The sequence below is a fragment of the Magnolia sinica genome, chromosome 12 (genome assembly GCF_029962835.1).
Source record: "Magnolia sinica isolate HGM2019 chromosome 12, MsV1, whole genome shotgun sequence".
In the NCBI taxonomy this organism is placed as follows: domain Eukaryota; kingdom Viridiplantae; phylum Streptophyta; class Magnoliopsida; order Magnoliales; family Magnoliaceae; genus Magnolia; species Magnolia sinica.
The window spans coordinates 68269634-68288903 of record NC_080584.1 but is presented as its reverse complement, the minus strand read 5'-3'; the positions used below and the strand labels follow the sequence as shown (position 1 = coordinate 68288903).

General features: G+C 38.8%; 1 protein-coding gene and 1 long non-coding RNA gene across 4 annotated transcripts in view; one reads left to right on the top strand and one right to left on the bottom strand.

Moving 5' to 3' along the window:
* The window catches only part of LOC131220206 (uncharacterized), a 32250-nt gene extending 22483 nt beyond the window's left edge, over positions 1–9767 (bottom strand). The window contains exons 1-7 of the mRNA XM_058215169.1: positions 9667–9767; positions 9212–9572; positions 7893–8216; positions 7471–7591; positions 7159–7333; positions 6723–6793; positions 6432–6523 (exon numbers count right to left, since the gene is read on the bottom strand). Coding sequence (XP_058071152.1) covers positions 6432–6523; positions 6723–6793; positions 7159–7333; positions 7471–7591; positions 7893–8216; positions 9212–9572; positions 9667–9695 — 1173 coding nt within the window. The 5' untranslated portion in view covers positions 9696–9767. The remainder of the gene's footprint in view (positions 1–6431; positions 6524–6722; positions 6794–7158; positions 7334–7470; positions 7592–7892; positions 8217–9211; positions 9573–9666) is intronic.
* Positions 9768–16607: 6840 nt separating this feature from the next.
* On the top strand, positions 16608–19175 carry LOC131221584 (uncharacterized). Of its 3 annotated transcripts, XR_009159438.1 has the most exons (7): positions 16608–16740; positions 16843–16891; positions 16990–17117; positions 18213–18301; positions 18434–18466; positions 18589–18782; positions 18932–19175. It is a non-coding gene; the product is annotated as an uncharacterized LOC131221584 (long non-coding RNA). The 3 variants fall into 3 exon arrangements; XR_009159436.1 differs by having other exon boundaries at positions 16653–16891; XR_009159437.1 differs by having other exon boundaries at positions 16654–16891; positions 18589–18745.
* Positions 19176–19270: the final 95 nt, after the last annotated feature.

Here is a 19270-nt window from a genome sequence, read left to right as displayed (position 1 = left end):
CCTGTGTATGCGAGCATAGATCAGGAAAAACCTCATTTGTACGGTCGGTTTTGACCTTCTGAAACAAATGGACGGTCTAGATCATCCTGTTGGTGGCCCACACTAAGATATCAGATGGGCAGCTCATTCGTCTGTTGTAAACAGAGGCGGACTCTGTTGCAGGAGGAAATTTGCGGTGAAACGCAAGTTGACCTTTTTCCTTTGCTCGGTGCACTGCCAGTGCACAGCCCATGTGCACTCCCACGTACGCATGGTGGGTCCCAGCTTGATGCATGTGAGAAATCTGATCCGTCCATCCTCTTTTTCATTTAATTTAAGGGGTTGATACCGAAATTGAGGTATATCTAGAGATCAGGTGGGCCCAAAATCAATGGTTTATGGGTTGATCTATCAGTTGGGCCACTTTCATAGAGATCCAAGGGTTCAAATTTGCCGTGTATGGTTCATTTATGGTCCTTAGGCCATGTATAACGTTTGGAGCCGATTAGATGGTGAGAACCCTGTGATCTTGCATTATGGACGTCTTTGAGGCCTGTTTAAAGTGAGTGGCTGGAATTTCTCTGATCTCCAGCATTAAATCCTCTATTTTGGTCCCATGAAGTCCCATCCAATGCCTTGATGATGCTTGAGTGTTAAATCCATGCTTTTAATACTCTTTCTCAATCAAAGCTCCTTATTACATCCTGCAATAAAAACACGATTAAATTATAATATTAGGCATTATCGTGTACGTAAAATCAGGCAGTAATCGGGGTCTGTTATGCAATATTCGACCCTCAACAATAATGTAGCTGACAAATGCATATATTCTAAAGTAGATGGTAGTTACATCGTTATATTTGTCTGTATGTTGATGGCATGTTAATAATAAGTAATAAAATGAAAGGTGTAACTGAAACAAAAAGGTTTTTATCTTCCGTATTTAAAATGAAGGATCTTGGATAAGTTGATACCATTCTTGATATCAAAGTTAAAAAACTTTATGGGGGTTATACTTTGTGTCCATCTCATTATATTGAGAAGATACTAAACAAGTTTAACCATCTAAATATAAAGGAAGCAAAGATCTCATTTGATCCAAATATTAAGCTAAAAGAAAATACTGGAAGAATAGTTGCACAATTAGAATATGCGAGTGCTATAGGGAGTCTTATGTATACTATGCAATGCACTAGACCTGATATCGCATATGCTGTGAGTAAACTTAGTAGGTTTACTAGTAACCCTAGTATTGAACACTGGAATGCAATAAGTAAAGTCCTTGGTTACTTAAAAGCAACCAAAGACTTAAGACTATTTTATTCAGAGTTTCCTGCCATATTGGAAGGATATACCGATGCGAGCTGGATATCGAGTGCAGGGGACAACAAGTCTACTACAGGATGAGTATTCACCCTCAGAGGTGCAGCTGTATCTTGAGGATCCAAGAAACAGACTTGCATAACGCATTCGACTATGGAGTCTGAATTTATAGCCCTGGCTATAACAGGCAAAGAGGCTGAGTGGCTAAGGGATCTTCTATTAGAAATTCCTTTCTGTGTAAAGCCTATATTGGCTGTGTCACTACATTGTGATAGTGAAGCCACATTAGCTAGAGCCTATAACGGCACTTATAATGGTAAGTTTAGACATATTAGTCTTCGACATGATTATGTCAGACAATTGATTCGAGATGGAATCATTGCTATTTCTTATGTGAAATCAAGCAATAACCTGGCTGATCCTTTCACTAAACATCTATTGAGAGAGGTAGTAAAGGCTACATCTAGAGGGATGGGATTGAAACTCTTCAACCAAAGTTCCACCAGTGATGGTAACCCAACCTAAAGTTAGAAAATCTCTAATTTTGGGTTTAATGGGTAAGAACAAGTCACTGATATGTAGAAAGTTTTCAGCACTAAATTATAAAACCTCATTTATAATAGATAAGTGCTGAGCGTTACAATAGAGGGTTAAGTCTTAGAACTCTTAATGAAATCCAGTCTATAAGGACAAGTATCTTATAGTAACGAAGACACTGGAAGGATTTCACCTATATGAATGTAGAGATGGTGCCATCTCTCATGAGAGTTAGGAGTTTTTCTCTCGGGATCATTCATGAATTAGGATAAGCACATGACCATTAATTGTGCTGAGCAAGATTGTGGGAACTCTAACAAATACATAGCTAATATGTGTGTAGTATTTCCAATTCTGTTATCTAGGAATAACTGGTTCAAAGCTGCGGCTACTAGTTATTTCGACAGAGTTTTGAAATACTTACACTAAGAAAAGATTAAAATCGAAAGATATCTTTCTTTATGCATATAAGCAAATTATTCTGGCAATATTGTTTAACCGAAAAAATATTTTTATAAAATCAAGTGGGGGATTGTTGCAAAAATATTGATTTTAATAAAATATATTTTAATAATAAAATAATATATAATATATAAAAGTTGTTTTGAAAAAACACTTTTTTGTGAATTTTTGAGAATAGTCCCACATGGAAAAGAGAAGAGAAAAAACTGTGGTTTATATGAAGGATGTGGAGTATTATAATATTTACCTACCTAGTCCGTGGACTATGGACCTTATGCACTGGAACACCCGCATGCGCGCGGGTACGGGCACGGGCACGGGCTTGGGCTCGGTCTCGGTCTCGGTCTCTGTGCAAAGGCGTGGGCATGTGAGGCAGTGTGGCTATAGAGGCACTAGTGGCGCACTTTACACTTCACATGTCCGCATCGTGTTGCAGAGGGTCGCTCCTTCGCGACCTTGAGCGAACTGGAGCGAGATGTGTGCAAGTCGCGGTGCGACTAAGTGGCTATGGCGGGTGCCTAGTTAGCAGAGAGACTAAAGGATTGGGAGAGAAATCTCTCAGTATAAATAGAGGGACTGAAAAGAGCTTTCGTTTTTATTAGTCTCGATGCGATGTGGGTGTAGATACTTCTTCATGTTCTAGCCCAAACTAGAAAACGGCACCAGGTTTGCAATCGAACCTCCAGGCCCAATCTGATTGTGTCTGCTTCAACAGCCAGAAATGACTTAATGGAATTTAAGTCTCTGGACCATAACCCCCTAGCCACATAGCCTATAAAAGGAGGACCTGGATGGGTTTCCAAACCATCTCAACTCACTCCAGCAAACCCATACGAACTGAGATAATCAGCCCTTCTCTACTCAAATATTCTAGCGTTTCCAGCAACATAGCAAGACTTAAACCTTAGCTTGAAGAACAGACTAGCGGTGTGGTCTAGGACGGTTCAACTAAACCAGTGGCTGAAGATTTGAACTGACCTGTGCACAAGTCGAAACCACTTTTTCTCTTCTTTTCTTCTTCTTTGGGATTTTTCTTTTATATTGTAATACTGCCAGAAAGTGTATAATTGAGTGCCATTTAGTGGGCCTTCGTGTTTGCTGAACGCAGACCTACACCAGGCTCGTCATATCCTAGAAGCTATTTGCCTGTAACCTATCAACATACTCAATGCACTTGAGTAGGCATAAATAACACTTTAAGGACAGCGTTTCAGACGTGCTTCAGCCTGTCCTGATTTCTGATTATTTTGCAATTTTCGGTTTCCACATTATACAGAAATACATTAATCTGTATAATTTCAAACAGATTAGCTCTTCTATTCCTACAGTGGGCCCACAGATGTTTTTCTTGTGCGATCACTCCAGGTCCATTCAAACGGGAGGGGGAGGGGACATGTTTCGCTAGTGCAGGCGAATGTTGAAATTGGATTACGAACTGAGTTGAATAAACTATGTTGGGCCCACCGTGAATGTATCATGGTTTATCCACGCCGTCCATCCGATTTTTCCAGCTCATTTTAGGGGGTTGAGCCCAAAATTTAGGCATATCCAAAGATCAAGTGGATGATACCACAGGAAACAGTGGGATTAATGATCTCCACCATTGAAGCCTTTCTAGGGCCTACATTGATGTTTATTTGTCATCCAACCTGCTCATAAGATCACACAAATATGGATGAAGGGAAAAAAACAAATATAAGCTTTATCCAAAACTTCCGTAGCCCCTATGAATTGGTTCAATTCACACAGTTTCATGTGGTGTGGCCCACTTGAACTTTGGATATCTTCATTTATAGGTTCAAGCCCTAAAATTATGGGGTAAAATGGATGGACAGAGTGGATAGAATTAGTAAATCACGGTGGACCCTACAGAGTTTACTCAGTAACTTAGGGTGCACGTAGTCGGCTTCCCCTAGCATTACTTTTTTTTTTTTTTTTTTGGGTTAGCTTGTTAGTAGACCTCAAGTGTTGAAACGAGGTATCTCCACTCAGTCTGCCAGTTGAGCTATGGATCTGGGTGTCCCTACTCTTGCATACCAACAACCCAGCCACCTTCGTAAACCTGGCCACCTTCGAAAATGGTGCAGACCCTACCAAGACCTCAAGTGTTGAAACGAGGTATCTCCACTCAGTCTGCTAGTTGAGCTATGGATCTGGGTGTCCCTACTCTTGCATACAAACAACCCGGCCACCTTCGAAAATGGTGCAGATGCCTCTGGAAAGCGGATTAGGTGAGATTCAAGCCTCACCCAGGACAGTTAAGCCTTTACCGTAGGGCCTACTTGGATGTACGTATTATGTGTCCATGCAGTCCATTTTTCCAGATCATTTTTGGGCATTATTTTAAAAATAAAATAGATCCACCACCCCCCCCCCCCCCCTTTTTTTTTTTTTTTTTTTTTTTTTTTTTTTTTTTTTTTTAATACAGGCACACACACCCCACACACTCACCCTAGTGGAATTTCACCACCTATGGATACTCCGAACCCTTAACCAGGTGTTAAAACTCTTGAGAGTCTACCACCCGATCAAGAGTAAGGATCCAAAAAATAAAAATAAAAAATAAATAAATAAATAGATCTTATTATCAGGTGTACCATACCAACAGAAACAGTTGTGATTGACTGTCCTACCATTAAAATTTTCTTAAGGCAGACCTTAATGTTTCTGTATTGTGTATTTACCGTCAAATAATTTTAAAAGGCCGCCTGGATGAAATGAAAAAATAAATATCAACTTCATCCAAAAAATTTTAAGTCATTAATCGTCAATCGATACTGTTTTCTATAATTCTTCTATAATTCGGTCCACCTGATAATTGGATATGTTTCATTTTTCAGATAATATAATAAAATAATCTAGAAAAACGTTTGGATGGCGGATACATAATTCATAGATCAAGGTGGCCCCACGGTAAGGGCCGCACCGTCTCGAGTGAGGCTAGGGTCTCACCTAATGTTGACGTCACCAAATTCTACAGGCCCACTATGATATATGTATTACCATCCAAACCGTCTAGCCATTTGGCGAGAATGTTCTAGGCTATAATCCCAAAAATTCAGACGGATTTAAAGATCAAGAGAACTACACCATAGAATTCATGGGGATTGAACTTCTGCCATTGAAAACTTCTTGTGGCCACTGAAATTTTAGATCAATCTGATATTTGCTATTTCCGTCAAGGTTTTTGTGATCTTATGAACAAGTTAGATGGAAAATAAACATCATGGTGGGCCTTAAGAAGGTTTCAACAGTGGGAATCATTGTCTCCACTACTTACTGCTTTCTGTGGGGTGGTCCACTTGAACTTTGGATCTACTTCATTTTTCGTCCTGTATCCTAAAATGATGTCACAAAGCAGATAGACAGTGTGGATATAACATATACATCATGGTAGGGGCCACAGAAGTTGATGACATCAACACACCAGGGACACCACACAATCGGCTTCCGAAATAAAGGTCATGATAGACAAGCCGACGGAGACTGTTGACATTACAAGAAAAGGGGTCTTTAGCCTCATTTCAAAATTGAGGCTAAAAAGGTTAAAAACTGAGGCTAAAGCCTTTAGCCTCAGTTTTGCCTCAGTTATCCAAACCGAGGTTGAAACCCCCGTGGCTAAAGGTTTTAGCCTCAGTTTTAACAACCGAGGCTAAAATGACTTTTATAGCCTCGGTTCTTCAAGTGAGGCTAAAAGAACCTTTTTAGCTTCAATTTTCTCGAAATGAGGCTAAATCAAAATTTTAGCCTCCATTGTTACCAACTGAGACTAAATTTAAATTTTAGCCTCAGTTGCCTCCAATTGAAGTTAAATCTATTTTTAACCTCGGTTCTCAACAACCGAGGCTAAAGCCTTTAACCACGGGAGTTGTAGTCTCAGTTTAGATAATTGAGGCAAAACTGAGACTAAAGATAGATTTAGCCTTTGTTGGCATCAACTGAGGCTAAATTCGGTTTTTAACATCATTTATCAATAATCGAGGCTAAATCTAGTTTTTGTCAACAAAAGCTAACAATATTATAATCAACCAATGATTGAATCTGTGCATGTTTCACCCATTTAACATCCATCAAGACAACAATCAACAAGACAATTAATGGTCAATTTAAAGTTTTCAAAACAAACAAACTGCCACATAGCCTTCCACATTCAGTAAGGTCCCCTTCCACGTGACTATTTTCTCTCGGATCGGAGCATCATTTCCATGAGTTACCATCAATCCTGTAAAAAGGAAAATAGAAAACTAAATTATGATGAATATCATTAGCTTAGAAAGAAGAGCATGATCAGTTTTAAAATACTCACTGGAGGTTATTGTTTAATTTTCTCAACATGTGGAATTCTTCTGTTTTTTAGCATTGGCATGTCACTAACCATCCTCCACATCAAGTAAGAGGAGAGTGAACGAATTAGCACCAACCTGGGACTACACTGTTCGTATAAGGAGAATCCGAAGGAGCATGGATCATTACATTCTGAACCTGTACATTGCTGCATTAATCGAAATAATATGAATTCGACCATGTTCAGCTTTCTCAGAGAAACATACATTTTCTAGTCATGAATTTTACAAAAACGGAAAGAATTCATATTCGGGGTGTATTTGGATGCTCAAATGAACTAAATTGCAATTCATTCGATTCATGGTAGAGGAATGAGTAAGCCCAGGGTGGCATCTTTTAATCCATAATGACAACCGAACACCCAATTGCAATTCTGGGAATTTGAAATTGCAATCAAGATTGTAGTGATTGAAACATACAGGATTGAAAAAGTTTGGTCATGTACTCCTTGTTGACTCAAATTACAAGTATTCAATAAGAATGGGCATTCAAACACAGCCTTAGAAAACATACCTGCAATAGACTGGATGAATGTTCCATGCAGGAGAATTCAAGAGAGTCAGATTTGAAATGACAATATCGGTGGAGTTCTCAAGCTCCACAAGGTGAGGGCGACTATAGTTCAATGAATGAGAACTGGACCACTCCCACCAAACGGCACCCTGACCATCGATGGTTCCATTATTACCTGTTCCATCAATGAAAAGAAAAAGAAGAAGAAAATTAAAGGAAAGATGAGATCCCCCAACTAAGAAACCATGTAAATCTCCAATTCAGTTTTACTAGAAATTTGATTAAAAGAAGTAGAGAAGATATGCATCATGCCTGTTATAACCACATCCTTTAACTGGTGTCCATTTATCAAGCTTCGATATCGTTCACCTGGAAGTTCAATCCCTCTACCATATGAAGGTAAGGGTTCAACGACTGGCCACAGAGATAAGTCCTATAAGAGAATGGGAAAGAGAAAGTTCAGCAATCTAAAAAGCTAGAGATCTTATGAACTTTAACCTTGGATATTAGTATCTTCTTGCAATAGGTTGAAATTTACCCAACTCATTTGCTTCAAAATCGGAAAATGCCCCTAACAACATTTTTTGAAATAGTTCACATTGCTCTTCAAACAGGAAAGGAATAAAAAACACAGGTCAACAATGTAAAAACCGACTAATTGGGCTATATTAGAATGCAATGTAAAAGAATATCCAAATGAGTAAAACTACAGTCCATAGAGAGTGGAAGAAGACCTGAGTTCCAAGGATGACAGCATCTTTTTCCAAGAAGAGGGTAAGATGACTGATGAGATTAAAGCTTCCAGTGAGCCACCTTCCTGCTAGAACATAGAGCTGAGCCCCGCCCTTGTCGGCAAACGACCGAAGATAGAAGATGGCATTCTGGAATGCAAGTGTATTCAGTGTCTTCCCATCTCCTTCAGCCCCAAATTCCAAGATGGAGACACTGTGAGGCCTCGGGAGCAAAGTCAAATCTCTACCGTATTTGCAGTGCACATCGCTGTCTCCTTCAATGCCTTCAACACCATCACTTAGGGCAAGAAGCAATAGCAGTGCCACCTGATGAAACAACTGCAACGATGAGATAAAACAAGAAGCAATTACCATTTTCAAAGCATATTCAATAAATTCCATTGATGCAAATACTAGAAAGATAAATGATATTCAATTCAATTATACTTTGCCCATTGATGCAAATACTAGAAAAAGATAAATGATACTCAATTCAATTATAATTACAAAATTTCAAAATCGAAGGAAAATAAGGAGTTGAGAACAGAACTTCTGAAAACCAGCAATCAGAGCAATTTTTTTCAATCCAATTTTCATAATGTGCTAGTTTGAATTTCATCAAATTCACTAGAGACTGGGAATTTAAAAAAGCAAATGTAGTAGACTGACAATTGGAACAGTTTTTCCAATCCGGTTTTCTCTTGTGCAAATTTGAATCTGACTGAATTCATAAGAAATTCTGAAAACTTTTGAAGTGAAATCCATAAAAAGAATAACAAAAGGAAAGCAAGAGGATGAAAATAAAGAACCAAAGAACCATTCATTCACATAATGATGGATAGACAGTGGTTGATAACTCCGTGCAAATTTGGGAAGGCAGATGAATTTATACAATATTCTCAAACATAGACGGCGGAATAAATCAAATGGGTCACCCGAAAACCTCTAATCTAGGCCAATACAGGAATTTCTAAATACACCTGTTAATGTAGAAATCAGCCTCTCAACACCTACAAGAGCGCCAAAACCAAAACTGGAGTCGAGTACATGATAGGAGGATTTGAGAAGCAATAACAGATATGAAATTAACACCTAAAGTATAATTAAAAAAATCAAAATAAAAAATACAAGTTGGGAATTTCGCATAAAAAGAAAATTGCAAATGTTACCATAAAAAAATAAATAAATAAATAAAAAGCTGGAAAAAAGTCGAGAATTCATATCCGTGAACCAGAAGCTAAAAGAACCAAAAGAATCTCAAAACACAAAAAGTCGATCTAAAAGAAGAATAAAAAAAAATCCAGGAATTTAGATTTCAAAACAGGATTCGGTTCCTCTTGTATTGGCTCCTGTGATGGCAACTCAGTTGGCATGTCATCCACACCTGATATTCCAAACACATCATGCAACAATCCATGCATGTCATCACGTGGAGGAATATCATCATGTGTACTAGTTGCAGGGCCGGAAGTCGATGAAGAAGACGCCTCCCCATGGAACACCCAACGGGTGTAATTCGGCATAATTCCCTCACACACAAGATGATCTACCACTTCTTTATGAGCACGCCAAAAGAGGTTGGTGCACTTTACACATGGACATAAGATCTTCCCCTCACTAGCAGCATTGTTGAATGCAAACTCAATGAATTCCTTCATGCCCTTAACATATTCCAAGCTCACCCTATATTGTCCAAGGAAACAAAGGGAACTCTTAAAACAATGCAACTTTATAAGGAATCCAAATTCAAAGGAGAGGGTGTTGCTCAGCACATTACCTTGACTTTTGCATCCAACTCTTATCCATCACTTGTATCCAACTTTGAACAATGCAATACTCTGCCCAAAATTCATGTCAATCCACTATAGTTATTACTCTACTCAACATTGATCCTGCTACTATCTTATATTCTAGTATATTTTATCCACTCTGTTAATCCATTTTAACAGATAATTTTATGGCTTGAGACTAAAAATGAAGTATATCAAAATCTCAAGTGGACTGCACCACGGTAAACAGTGTGAATTGAAATTCTACCATTGAAAGATTTTTGTGGGCCACAGAAGTTTTAGATCAAGATGTTATTTGCTTTTTCCCTTCACCCATGTCAACGTGATCTTATGAACAGGTTGGAGGACAAATAAAAATCACTTTGGGCCCTAGAAAGTTTTCAACGGTGGAAGTTATTATTCCCACTGTTTCCTGTGGTGTGGTCCACTTGAGCCTTGGATATGCTTCAAGTTTTGGCTCAACCACTAAAATGGGCTAGAGAAATGATGGACAGTGTAGATAAACTATATATATATTCATATATATATATATATATATATATATATATATATATATATATATATATATATAGATATCTATATTCACAAAATGGCCCAACTGAGTTTACTCAATAGGATAAAAGCATACTGAGTTACTCAGTACGCAATCCGATTTCACTTGGAAGAGCCGTGGGGTCCAAAGCAATGGTTGGATTTGAATTTCTTCCTACCACCGTGAGGGTATTTTGAGATGTTTGTAGCAGATCCGGTGGTGTAGATATTCAATCTAACATGTTCTAACCATCAATACTACACATGTTAGACAATCTAATCCATCAATTTTCTCCAAGTTTCTATGCTAATTAATAAACAGCTGGGACATCCTATTAAAGTTTGATTTGGTCCATTTTACCATACAAGACTATTTGGATAGTAATCAATTGATACATCTTCATTTCACAGAAGAGAAGGCTTTGTCATGTTCAGGTTCCATAGGCTACACCATACCATCCTGGGATTCACATAAGAGATGGGGCATGGTTTTTCCTTGGCCAAAATTACTTTTCAAGTTGGCTGAGACAGGGCATTGCTTTTGTCCCTACACTTTTTCAGTGGTTGGAGAAGATAAGCCATGACTTCTGTAGCTAGACTTGATCCTGCTACTATCTTATATTCTAGTATAAATTTATTTGTAATTTCCATTTTCTATCTTGTATCTTATGCTTGAGGCAAAGTTAATCATGTGTGTGAATGCAAACGAAAATTTTAATTGTTTTGAATTATCATCTGCATGCCACGTGAATAATAGATTACTAACATAGTAACACCATTGTTACACATCTGACCATCCGCCGAACAATTTTGATCAATGTGTATTCTCAATCAACACTCAACCACCCACAAGAACATAATAAAATTTCTTTTGATCTCCGAATTCCAAAATATATGAGATTACTAAAATTCATGTTTTTTGAAAGATTACTAAAATTCACATGAAATGCTTAGAAGCAGAAACAGGTAAAAGGATGAAGGTCAATGTACCTTGAAGTGAACCCTCAGATCCGATCCCCTGGCCTTGCAGGCTGAGAAAGCAAACACAACAAAAACAGATTAGAAAACAAATTTCTGAAACCAAAACTTCCTACACGCTTTTGACCTTTCAAGCCTAATCCAAATGACCATGTAAAGAATTGAGCTTGCATCTGACAGGCTTGAACCCTGAACCATGAGGAGGTAGAAATGAAAAGAATTGAGCTTTTGTACTGCAGTGTCTATAATAATAACATTTATCCTTTCATATTTACCTATTAATTTGCAAATAAAACTATATTGTACATGCACATTGTATGTACTGCAGCAACCCACATACCCTAGCATACCATGTATTGTAAGAAGGAGCTTAATACAAAAATGTATGGATTTCCATGTCATATTAGACCTCTGACACAACACTCCACCTAAAACAACAAAGATCTCAATTTGATCATTCTCTTTCCAAGGATTATAAAGATCTCAATTTGTTCAGCATCAAACTCAGTAATGAAGGGGCTCATTACACTTTTTTTTTTTTTTTGAACAAGATCCATTACAAATCAGTTTTTCCCAATGTGTCTTTCCATTCCACAAAAGTTCAATGGAAACTATCAGATTAAAAATGCACTACATTCTACCATATTAGACTTATCTGGCATAGAAAATGCGCCGCTGGACATAACTTTTTTTTAGATATACTTTTAGATAAATCTCTAAAATCTAAATACAAAAACCTAAATTACAACTTAAATCAGCAAGAATCGAAACAAAATCCAATGAAATCTCTAAGAATAAAGAGACATAAGTTAGATCAAGATCAAAACAAATCAAGCACCAGAAATCAAGAAAAAATTACAAAAACCAAACCCTATCCATGTTTTTGCAATCGGTGAGGAGCTACAATCGGTGTATATGCCCCTTATTTTTCTAACCTGCACGGAAATCGGCAATGGAGGAGCAGATTTCGCACCAGAGAACAGGGTTTTGCTCTCAGATCGAACACCAAACCCTAATCGCTGATATTGCAATGTAGAAACTGCTCAAATCCAGCAAATGAGCTAGAAACGACAGGATTTTCCACTTCCTGAGCAAGATTTCAGTGAAATCAGCAAAAAAAGCTCCTCAAATCGAACCAAAAAACGTGAAAATTGGATTTTGAATGGCCAAATGGGGAAAACGCACGAAAATGAGAGATTTCTGCCCCGATTTTTGATTTTTGAGAGAATTTCAGTTGAGAAATCAGTAGAGAAAAAAAACAGAGAGAGAGAATGAGTACCTGAAATCGGCGAAGAGATTGCTGGTGTGGAGGACAGAATTTCCTTTCGGAGCTGAGGGATCTTGAGAGAGAGCTGAGGGAGTATGAAATGACCCGATTTTGAGAGAGAGCTGAGGGAGCTGAGGGATTTTGAGAAAGAGCCGAGGGAATTTTTTTTTATAGCTCATCTCATGTAAAGCTCAGATCTCAAACACGTGTTACAACTATGAGGTTCGTAAGCCCACACGTATGTGAAGCCTTGCCTATCTACACGCCAACATGGAACACATTGGAGAGATCCGAGCCTTTCATCAGGTGGGCCAAGCTGTTTAGATGCTAACTACTAAACATTTAACTACTAGGTGACAACTAGACGGTTGAGAAGAAAATGGTACTAAGCTGTAGAAATTTAACTATCAGATCTGATGGTTTGGATTATCTAACGAGTTTGATTTTTTCTGGCTGTGATCCATCCGCAGCAGGGTCCATGATTTTTATGGTCCTGATTTTCCTTCATGTAAGCAAGGATCTGAAAGAAAGAACCTTACATTCACACATGCATAACTGGAGCAGATATAACGTTGGAGTATTGCAATTTTGTAGCTGTCCATTGTTCATCCCATTGCTTGTAAGATGTGACCCACCTGAGTAGTGAAACAGCCTGGTTTGTAGGCCTTAAGATCTAAACAGTGAGGCCCACCTGATGGAAAGTTGTATCTCTCACAGGTGTGCCATGATTACGTGGGCCACATGCTTTGAAAAAAGAGAATCTCTCTGTGTGTGTATCAATGACTGCTAATACGTACATGTGGGCCACCTTCTGCTCTAACTGGCCTGATCTGTGTATCAATGACTGTTAATACGTACATGTGGGCCACCTTCTGCTCTAACAGGTAATAATGGTTGTGATTTCTTAAAGATGAATCTGGAGTGTACTTTTCACTCATCTGTGAATCAAATAGAGCAATGTCTAGATGGAAAATGGCCCATTCATCAAAAATTAGACCTTTCACCTCGGTTCTTATGCAACTGTGGGTAAAACGTAGACATTTCGCCTCGGTTCCTAGCAACTGAGGCTAAAAAGTAGACCTTTCACCTCGGTTCCTATGCAAGTGAGGCTAAAAAGTAGACCTTTCGCCTCGGTTCCTAGTAACTAAGGCTAAAAGTAGACCTTTCACCTCGGTTCCTATGCAAGTGAGGCTAAAAAGTAGACCTTTCGCCTCGGTCCTAGAAATGAGGTTAAAAAGTGAATTTAGCCTCGGTTCCTATGTGACTGGGGCTAAAAAGTAGGCCTTTCGCCTCGGTTCCTATGCAATCGAGGCTAAAAGGCAGCCTTCGCCTCGGTTCCTATGCAAGTGAGACTAAAAGTAGACCTTTCGCCTCGGTTCCTCTGCAATTGAGGCTAAAAAGTAGACCTTCGCCTCGGTTCCTATGCAAGTGAGGCTAAAAAGTAGACTTTTCGACTCGGTTCATATACAAGTGAGGCTAATGTGTAGACCTTTCGCCTTGGTTCCTATGCAACTGAGGCTAAAAAGTAGACCTTTCGACTCGGTTCCTAGCAATTGAGGCTAAAAAGTAGACCTTTCGCCTCGGTTCCTATGCAACTGAGGTTAAAAAGTAGACCTTTCGCCTCGGTTCCTATGCAAGTGAGGCTAAAAAGTATACCTTTCGCCTCGGTTCCTAGCAACTGAGGCTAAAAAGTAGACTTTTCGCCTCAGTTTCTATGGAACTGAGGCTAAAAGTAGACCTTTCGCCTCGGTTTCTATGGAACTGAGGCTAAAAGTAAACCTTTCGCCTCGGTTCTTATGCAACTGAGGCTAAAACGTAGACTTTTAGCCTCAGTTATTTAGCAACTGAGGCGAAAAATGAACTTTTAGCCTCAGTTCCATAGCAACCGAGGCTAAAAAATACATTTAGCCTCCATTTTTTCAATTGAGGCTAAAAAATTGAGGCTAAAGGCCTACTTTCTTGTAGCGTGATACAAATTTTCAAAAGCGTGCCTCTCTGTTGCTCTCGCTGAACCGTTAGTCATTTGAAAATTTAATCACCGAGTTATAAGAGCCATAGTGGGTGGGTCAACTATGGACACATATTGCTAAAATTACAACTTACAATTTTAGAAAAAATATTAAATAAATTGAAAAATTAAGGATAGACTTGAGCAAGTGTGATCATGGTCTGGTTTAATTCCATATGACCATTTTATGGATGTTGGTGAGAAACTAACAGTTATTGGTTGTTTCTAACCGTTATGCATGTGGGACAATTAGCTACTGCATGCTAGCCATTTAGACTCATCAGCTAGCCGTTTTATGATCGTTGAGCTAGCAACATGTAGCAGTTTCTGCATGGTCTGGTTTAATATTACATGTGCAGTTACACATATCTTAAATGGCTAGTTTTCAGCCTCTATAAAGATAGACTGGTTTGATTCGGTCATAACACGTTGCGAGGGAGTGACTCACATGGGACGCGATGTGCACGCATAAAGTGCATGGTGCATTAGTAGCGCCTTTACAGCGACACTGCTTTACATGCCCACACCTTCATACTAAGCTCGATCCCAAGACCGTGCTCGTGTCCATGCACTCGCCACACAACTCAAGGTACTCCACGTATTTACCAAGTAAATAATAAGTTATTTCATACCTCATATATAAACACATTATTTTCTTCTCTCTTTTCTAATGTGGAACTATTCCCAAAATACCAAAAAACCAAGTTTTTGATATATATATATATATATATATCACAACAACATGTGTGTACATGTGGTGGTAAATCCACCTTCTTTTCTGCTTGTGAATAAACAGAATGAAATCTTAAATAATCAGGGGTTTTCTCTTATTGTGCAATGGGTAGATCCAAACATCTACATAACAAGACATGGTATAAACATTGGCCCATTATAGGTACAAAACCTCAAGAAAAATACACAGTCAAATTGTGGAGAAATTCTGACCTAATTAGCTGATCCATAACCTCACAGTGATTTTTCTCGTTGGGCAAGGCATTCCATGGAGCATCTCAAGTTTACCACGGGCACATATGACCAACCTTCTATTTATCGATTTGTGCTTGTCATTCTTGTCATCCTTGTGCAGGGGCTAGGCCTTTTTTTTTTTTTTGAAATTCACCAGATGTCTAAAGTCAGAGACAACTTTCAAACGGCCATTACTTGTTAACTAATTAGTTTGGTATGAATCAATGCAACCATAAAAATATAATCAATGCAACCGATGTACCTTTTGGTTTATGATTAATCTAAACCAGGGGTTCAAAGTTTGAACAGTTTAAATTGAGTTTCATATATGCATGGTCTGAAATTCCTTAGTTTGTATTATCCGCTACACTGTATTCTAGTATCAAAATTTCCCTCTTCAAATTTAGAAGATACCTCTAAGAACATTTAACAGGTTTTTATTTTATTTTATTTTTTAAAGGAAGGTGGGAGCAGGTTCTCCATTATATACCATGTCTTACGACCAGGTCTTCCCCACCGAAGGACAGCTGCACATGAATTCTATCACTACAAAAAATACCAGTATTAGGGGCGTTTTTATCACAAGCGGCCACAACAAACTGCCACTATAAATGAAAATCAGGGGCGTTTTTATGTGGCCGCCCCTGTACAGTGAATCCACCGCTGTTCCTTCCAAATAAAAAACCCAAAATATAATTTTTAGCCCTCAAATCGCGTGCCCTCTCCAAATCGCGTTTCTTCTCTCCGGCGCCTGCTCTCCCAAAACCCTTCTCCCCTCTTCTATTCCGCCTCTTCTCTCTCAAAACCCTTCTCCTGTCTTCTCTCATCCCTTCAATAACCGACCAAATCTCTCTCTCTCTCTCTCTCTCTCTCTCTCTCTCTCTCTCTCTCTCTCTCGTTTCAGCAGCCCGTGGTACCATTTTAAAATGTAGTCACCAACCCTTCCGCCATGCTAGAATCGCCCTGCTGGGTTGGTGACTTTTTGCTTCTCGATGATGAATCTCCTGCCATTTCATCGTCATCTGTCCATTTGCATAGGGAGTAAGGGTCGGACGAATCATATAATCCATGGTGCCTTCCATGGTTCAGGACACTCGATTAACAGCTCCAATCAAGTAGGGTGTAGGCCACTGCTGCACCGCTTCCCATAGACTACCATTTTAGGTGCTCCTACTGATGGCGTACCTTTTTCTCCCCTATTTAGGTCTTTCTCAAAACCCCTGAAAATCAAATTTCCATTTCTTCCCCCTTTTCTAACTTATAAGATCTCAAGAAGATCCAGCGTCATCGGCTCGCCAAACCCCGGCCTCAGTACTTCTCTCACTTCCATTTCTGATCCTTTTTTTATTTTATTTTTCTCCTGTTGATTTGTTGGATTCTTGAAGTTTCTGAAAAATAATTAGAATAAAACAGGAATGTCAAGCGAGTGGACAGGATGAGGTACCTGCAAATGCACGGGCAGGTGTGTGTGTGTGTGTGTGTTTTTTTTTTTTTTAATTATTATTATTATTTTATTTGTCTTTGTTGAGTTTTGATGGTGGATCGGTTTTGGAAGAGCAGGGCCTTCATCAGGGAGGAAGCCACGGAACCCCTGCAGGTTCAGGCCAGGGACTGTGGCTCTTCGGGAGATAAGGAAGTATCAGAAGTCCTGTGAGCTGTTGGTACCTGCAGCTCCTTTCATTCGATGCGTGGGTATCTGTCTGTTCACCCATTGCTTTTGTTTGGATTGGATGGTTATGATTGTTTGATCAGCCATATGACACTGTTAGGACTGAATGGGCGGTTCAAATTGTTGGATTTGACTATTTGAGCATTCAGTACATTTAGTGCCCATTTGGATTGTTGTAGTGGTCAATCCAGGATTTGCGATGCTTGCTGTTCAAACAAATTTTTTGTGCCAATCCAGTTTAAAATGCATGTATTGGTCCATTTTGTATTGACCAATACAAGGTTCCAAATGGTCTCTTGCAATGCTTGGCTTGAATGATTGCTGTTTTAGTTTTGGCGTGTATGTCTGGATATTTTGGCTATAGCTTTCTACTTGGATTCGACTTTTACAATGCTTAGCTTGAACTATCGATGTTTTAGTTTGGATGAGCATGCTTTGGCCTTAACTTCCTACTTGAATATAGAACTTGGGAGTCTTCGGCTGTAAGCTCTTTTAATGCTCTAAAACAGGGTGATTTTCACACCCACATTTCTTCAAAAGGTCCCATGACAGTCTTCAAAAGTTGTGATTTGAAAGTCATAGGTTTGGTTGATTGGACCAATCGATTAATAGATTCCTACTTGGGAGGTTGTAATTGGGCAAGGCTTGCTCTGTTAGAAAGGTTTTCCTACAACGTATATTCCATGTAATGGTGAAAGTTTCATCTGCAAGTTCTTTGTAGTCTCCTAATCCAATTTTTTAGGAAAGTAGATGCCTCCCTTGCTCATTTGCTCATAGATGTGCTGTTGTGATTTGATTTTGTTCTCTATCTCGAGGTTTGGTTACTAATCTGGTCAACCTCAATCCAACTCAAAACAAAATCATAGTGAAACACAATTAAACTTCTTTGATACCATTTTACATGTCAGAAATATCAAAGCACAAGAACATTTTATATTAAAAGAACTTGAGAACTCTACAAAAGGTCTGAGCTCTGAGGTGCACAAACCGCTGGCTAGCTTATACAACTTAGGCCCCCTGAAATCAACGAGTGTCTTCGGCTATTCTCTATGAATCCAGTGGGGATTAAACAGCAGTGCAATAATATATACACATACTAGGTCTCTGTTTTCAGTATGGTGTAGGAGGATAGACAAGCTTGTTGATGGCTAGGTTTTGGAAGCCTTTGGAGTAGATCCCATCAAGGGGTTTACAGATTTTCTGGTATTTGCTTGAGTTGCAGTCTACTTTGTAATTACCGTGACTCTATTCTTCATTTTTAAACTGAGGAATTTGGGTTCTTGATGGTTTCGCTAGAGCTTCATTCTAAATCTCATCTTTATTATGTTTATGCAGGTGGTGGAAAATGCAAAAATCTAGGCAAAAACGGTATGGATTTTTTTTTTTTTTTTAAATAAATCCGGTCTTTTTTAATGGCCAGAGAGAGTTCTATATTACAACGGTTCTTTTACTGTATAGCTAATTTCATTTTTTTGCTAACATTGTTGTAGGAGGCAGCCATGATACGATTGGATATGAGTGAATATATGGAGCGGCAAAGAAAGTAGTTGTCCTACTAGCTAGATGCTTTTAGCCATGGTCCATGCAAAGCAGGACCAGATTAGGTGGATGGTCCCAATCTAGGGTCTCTCTTCTACATTTGCAGAGGTGGAATCAACTGCCATTCATAGGCAATTTTATAGAGGTGCACTTGTCTGTACCAGCTCATCTAACAAGCAGTAAACATCCACTAGTACTTTCAATATTCTCAACCAGGTGGTTATTTTCAAAGTTGAGCATATTCATAGGTTGAGCACCCTGTAATGGAGATGATTGTTGGCCAACACCTTGTAGAGTGGCAGATCCGTGTAGCAAATGGAGAACCTCTTCCCTTGACTCAGTTACAAGTGCCTTTATAAGGTAATTGCTATCAAATAAGCAATACTTGACATCAGACATGAGCTAGAAAAGTATGCTGCATGATATGTTAATTTGAATCAATTAACCATTCCTCACTAGAATTGTTCGGAATTCCGCATCAACTTTTATTTCACTTTTGTCAGATATGACTTGGCTTCGAGCATTGTCAAACCTGATTTTACTTTTTTTTCCCTTTTTTGGTAACTACTTTTCTTGCACATGGTTGCAAGTTTCATCATTCTTAAATATGAAGCAATTACAAGTAAACAAGAT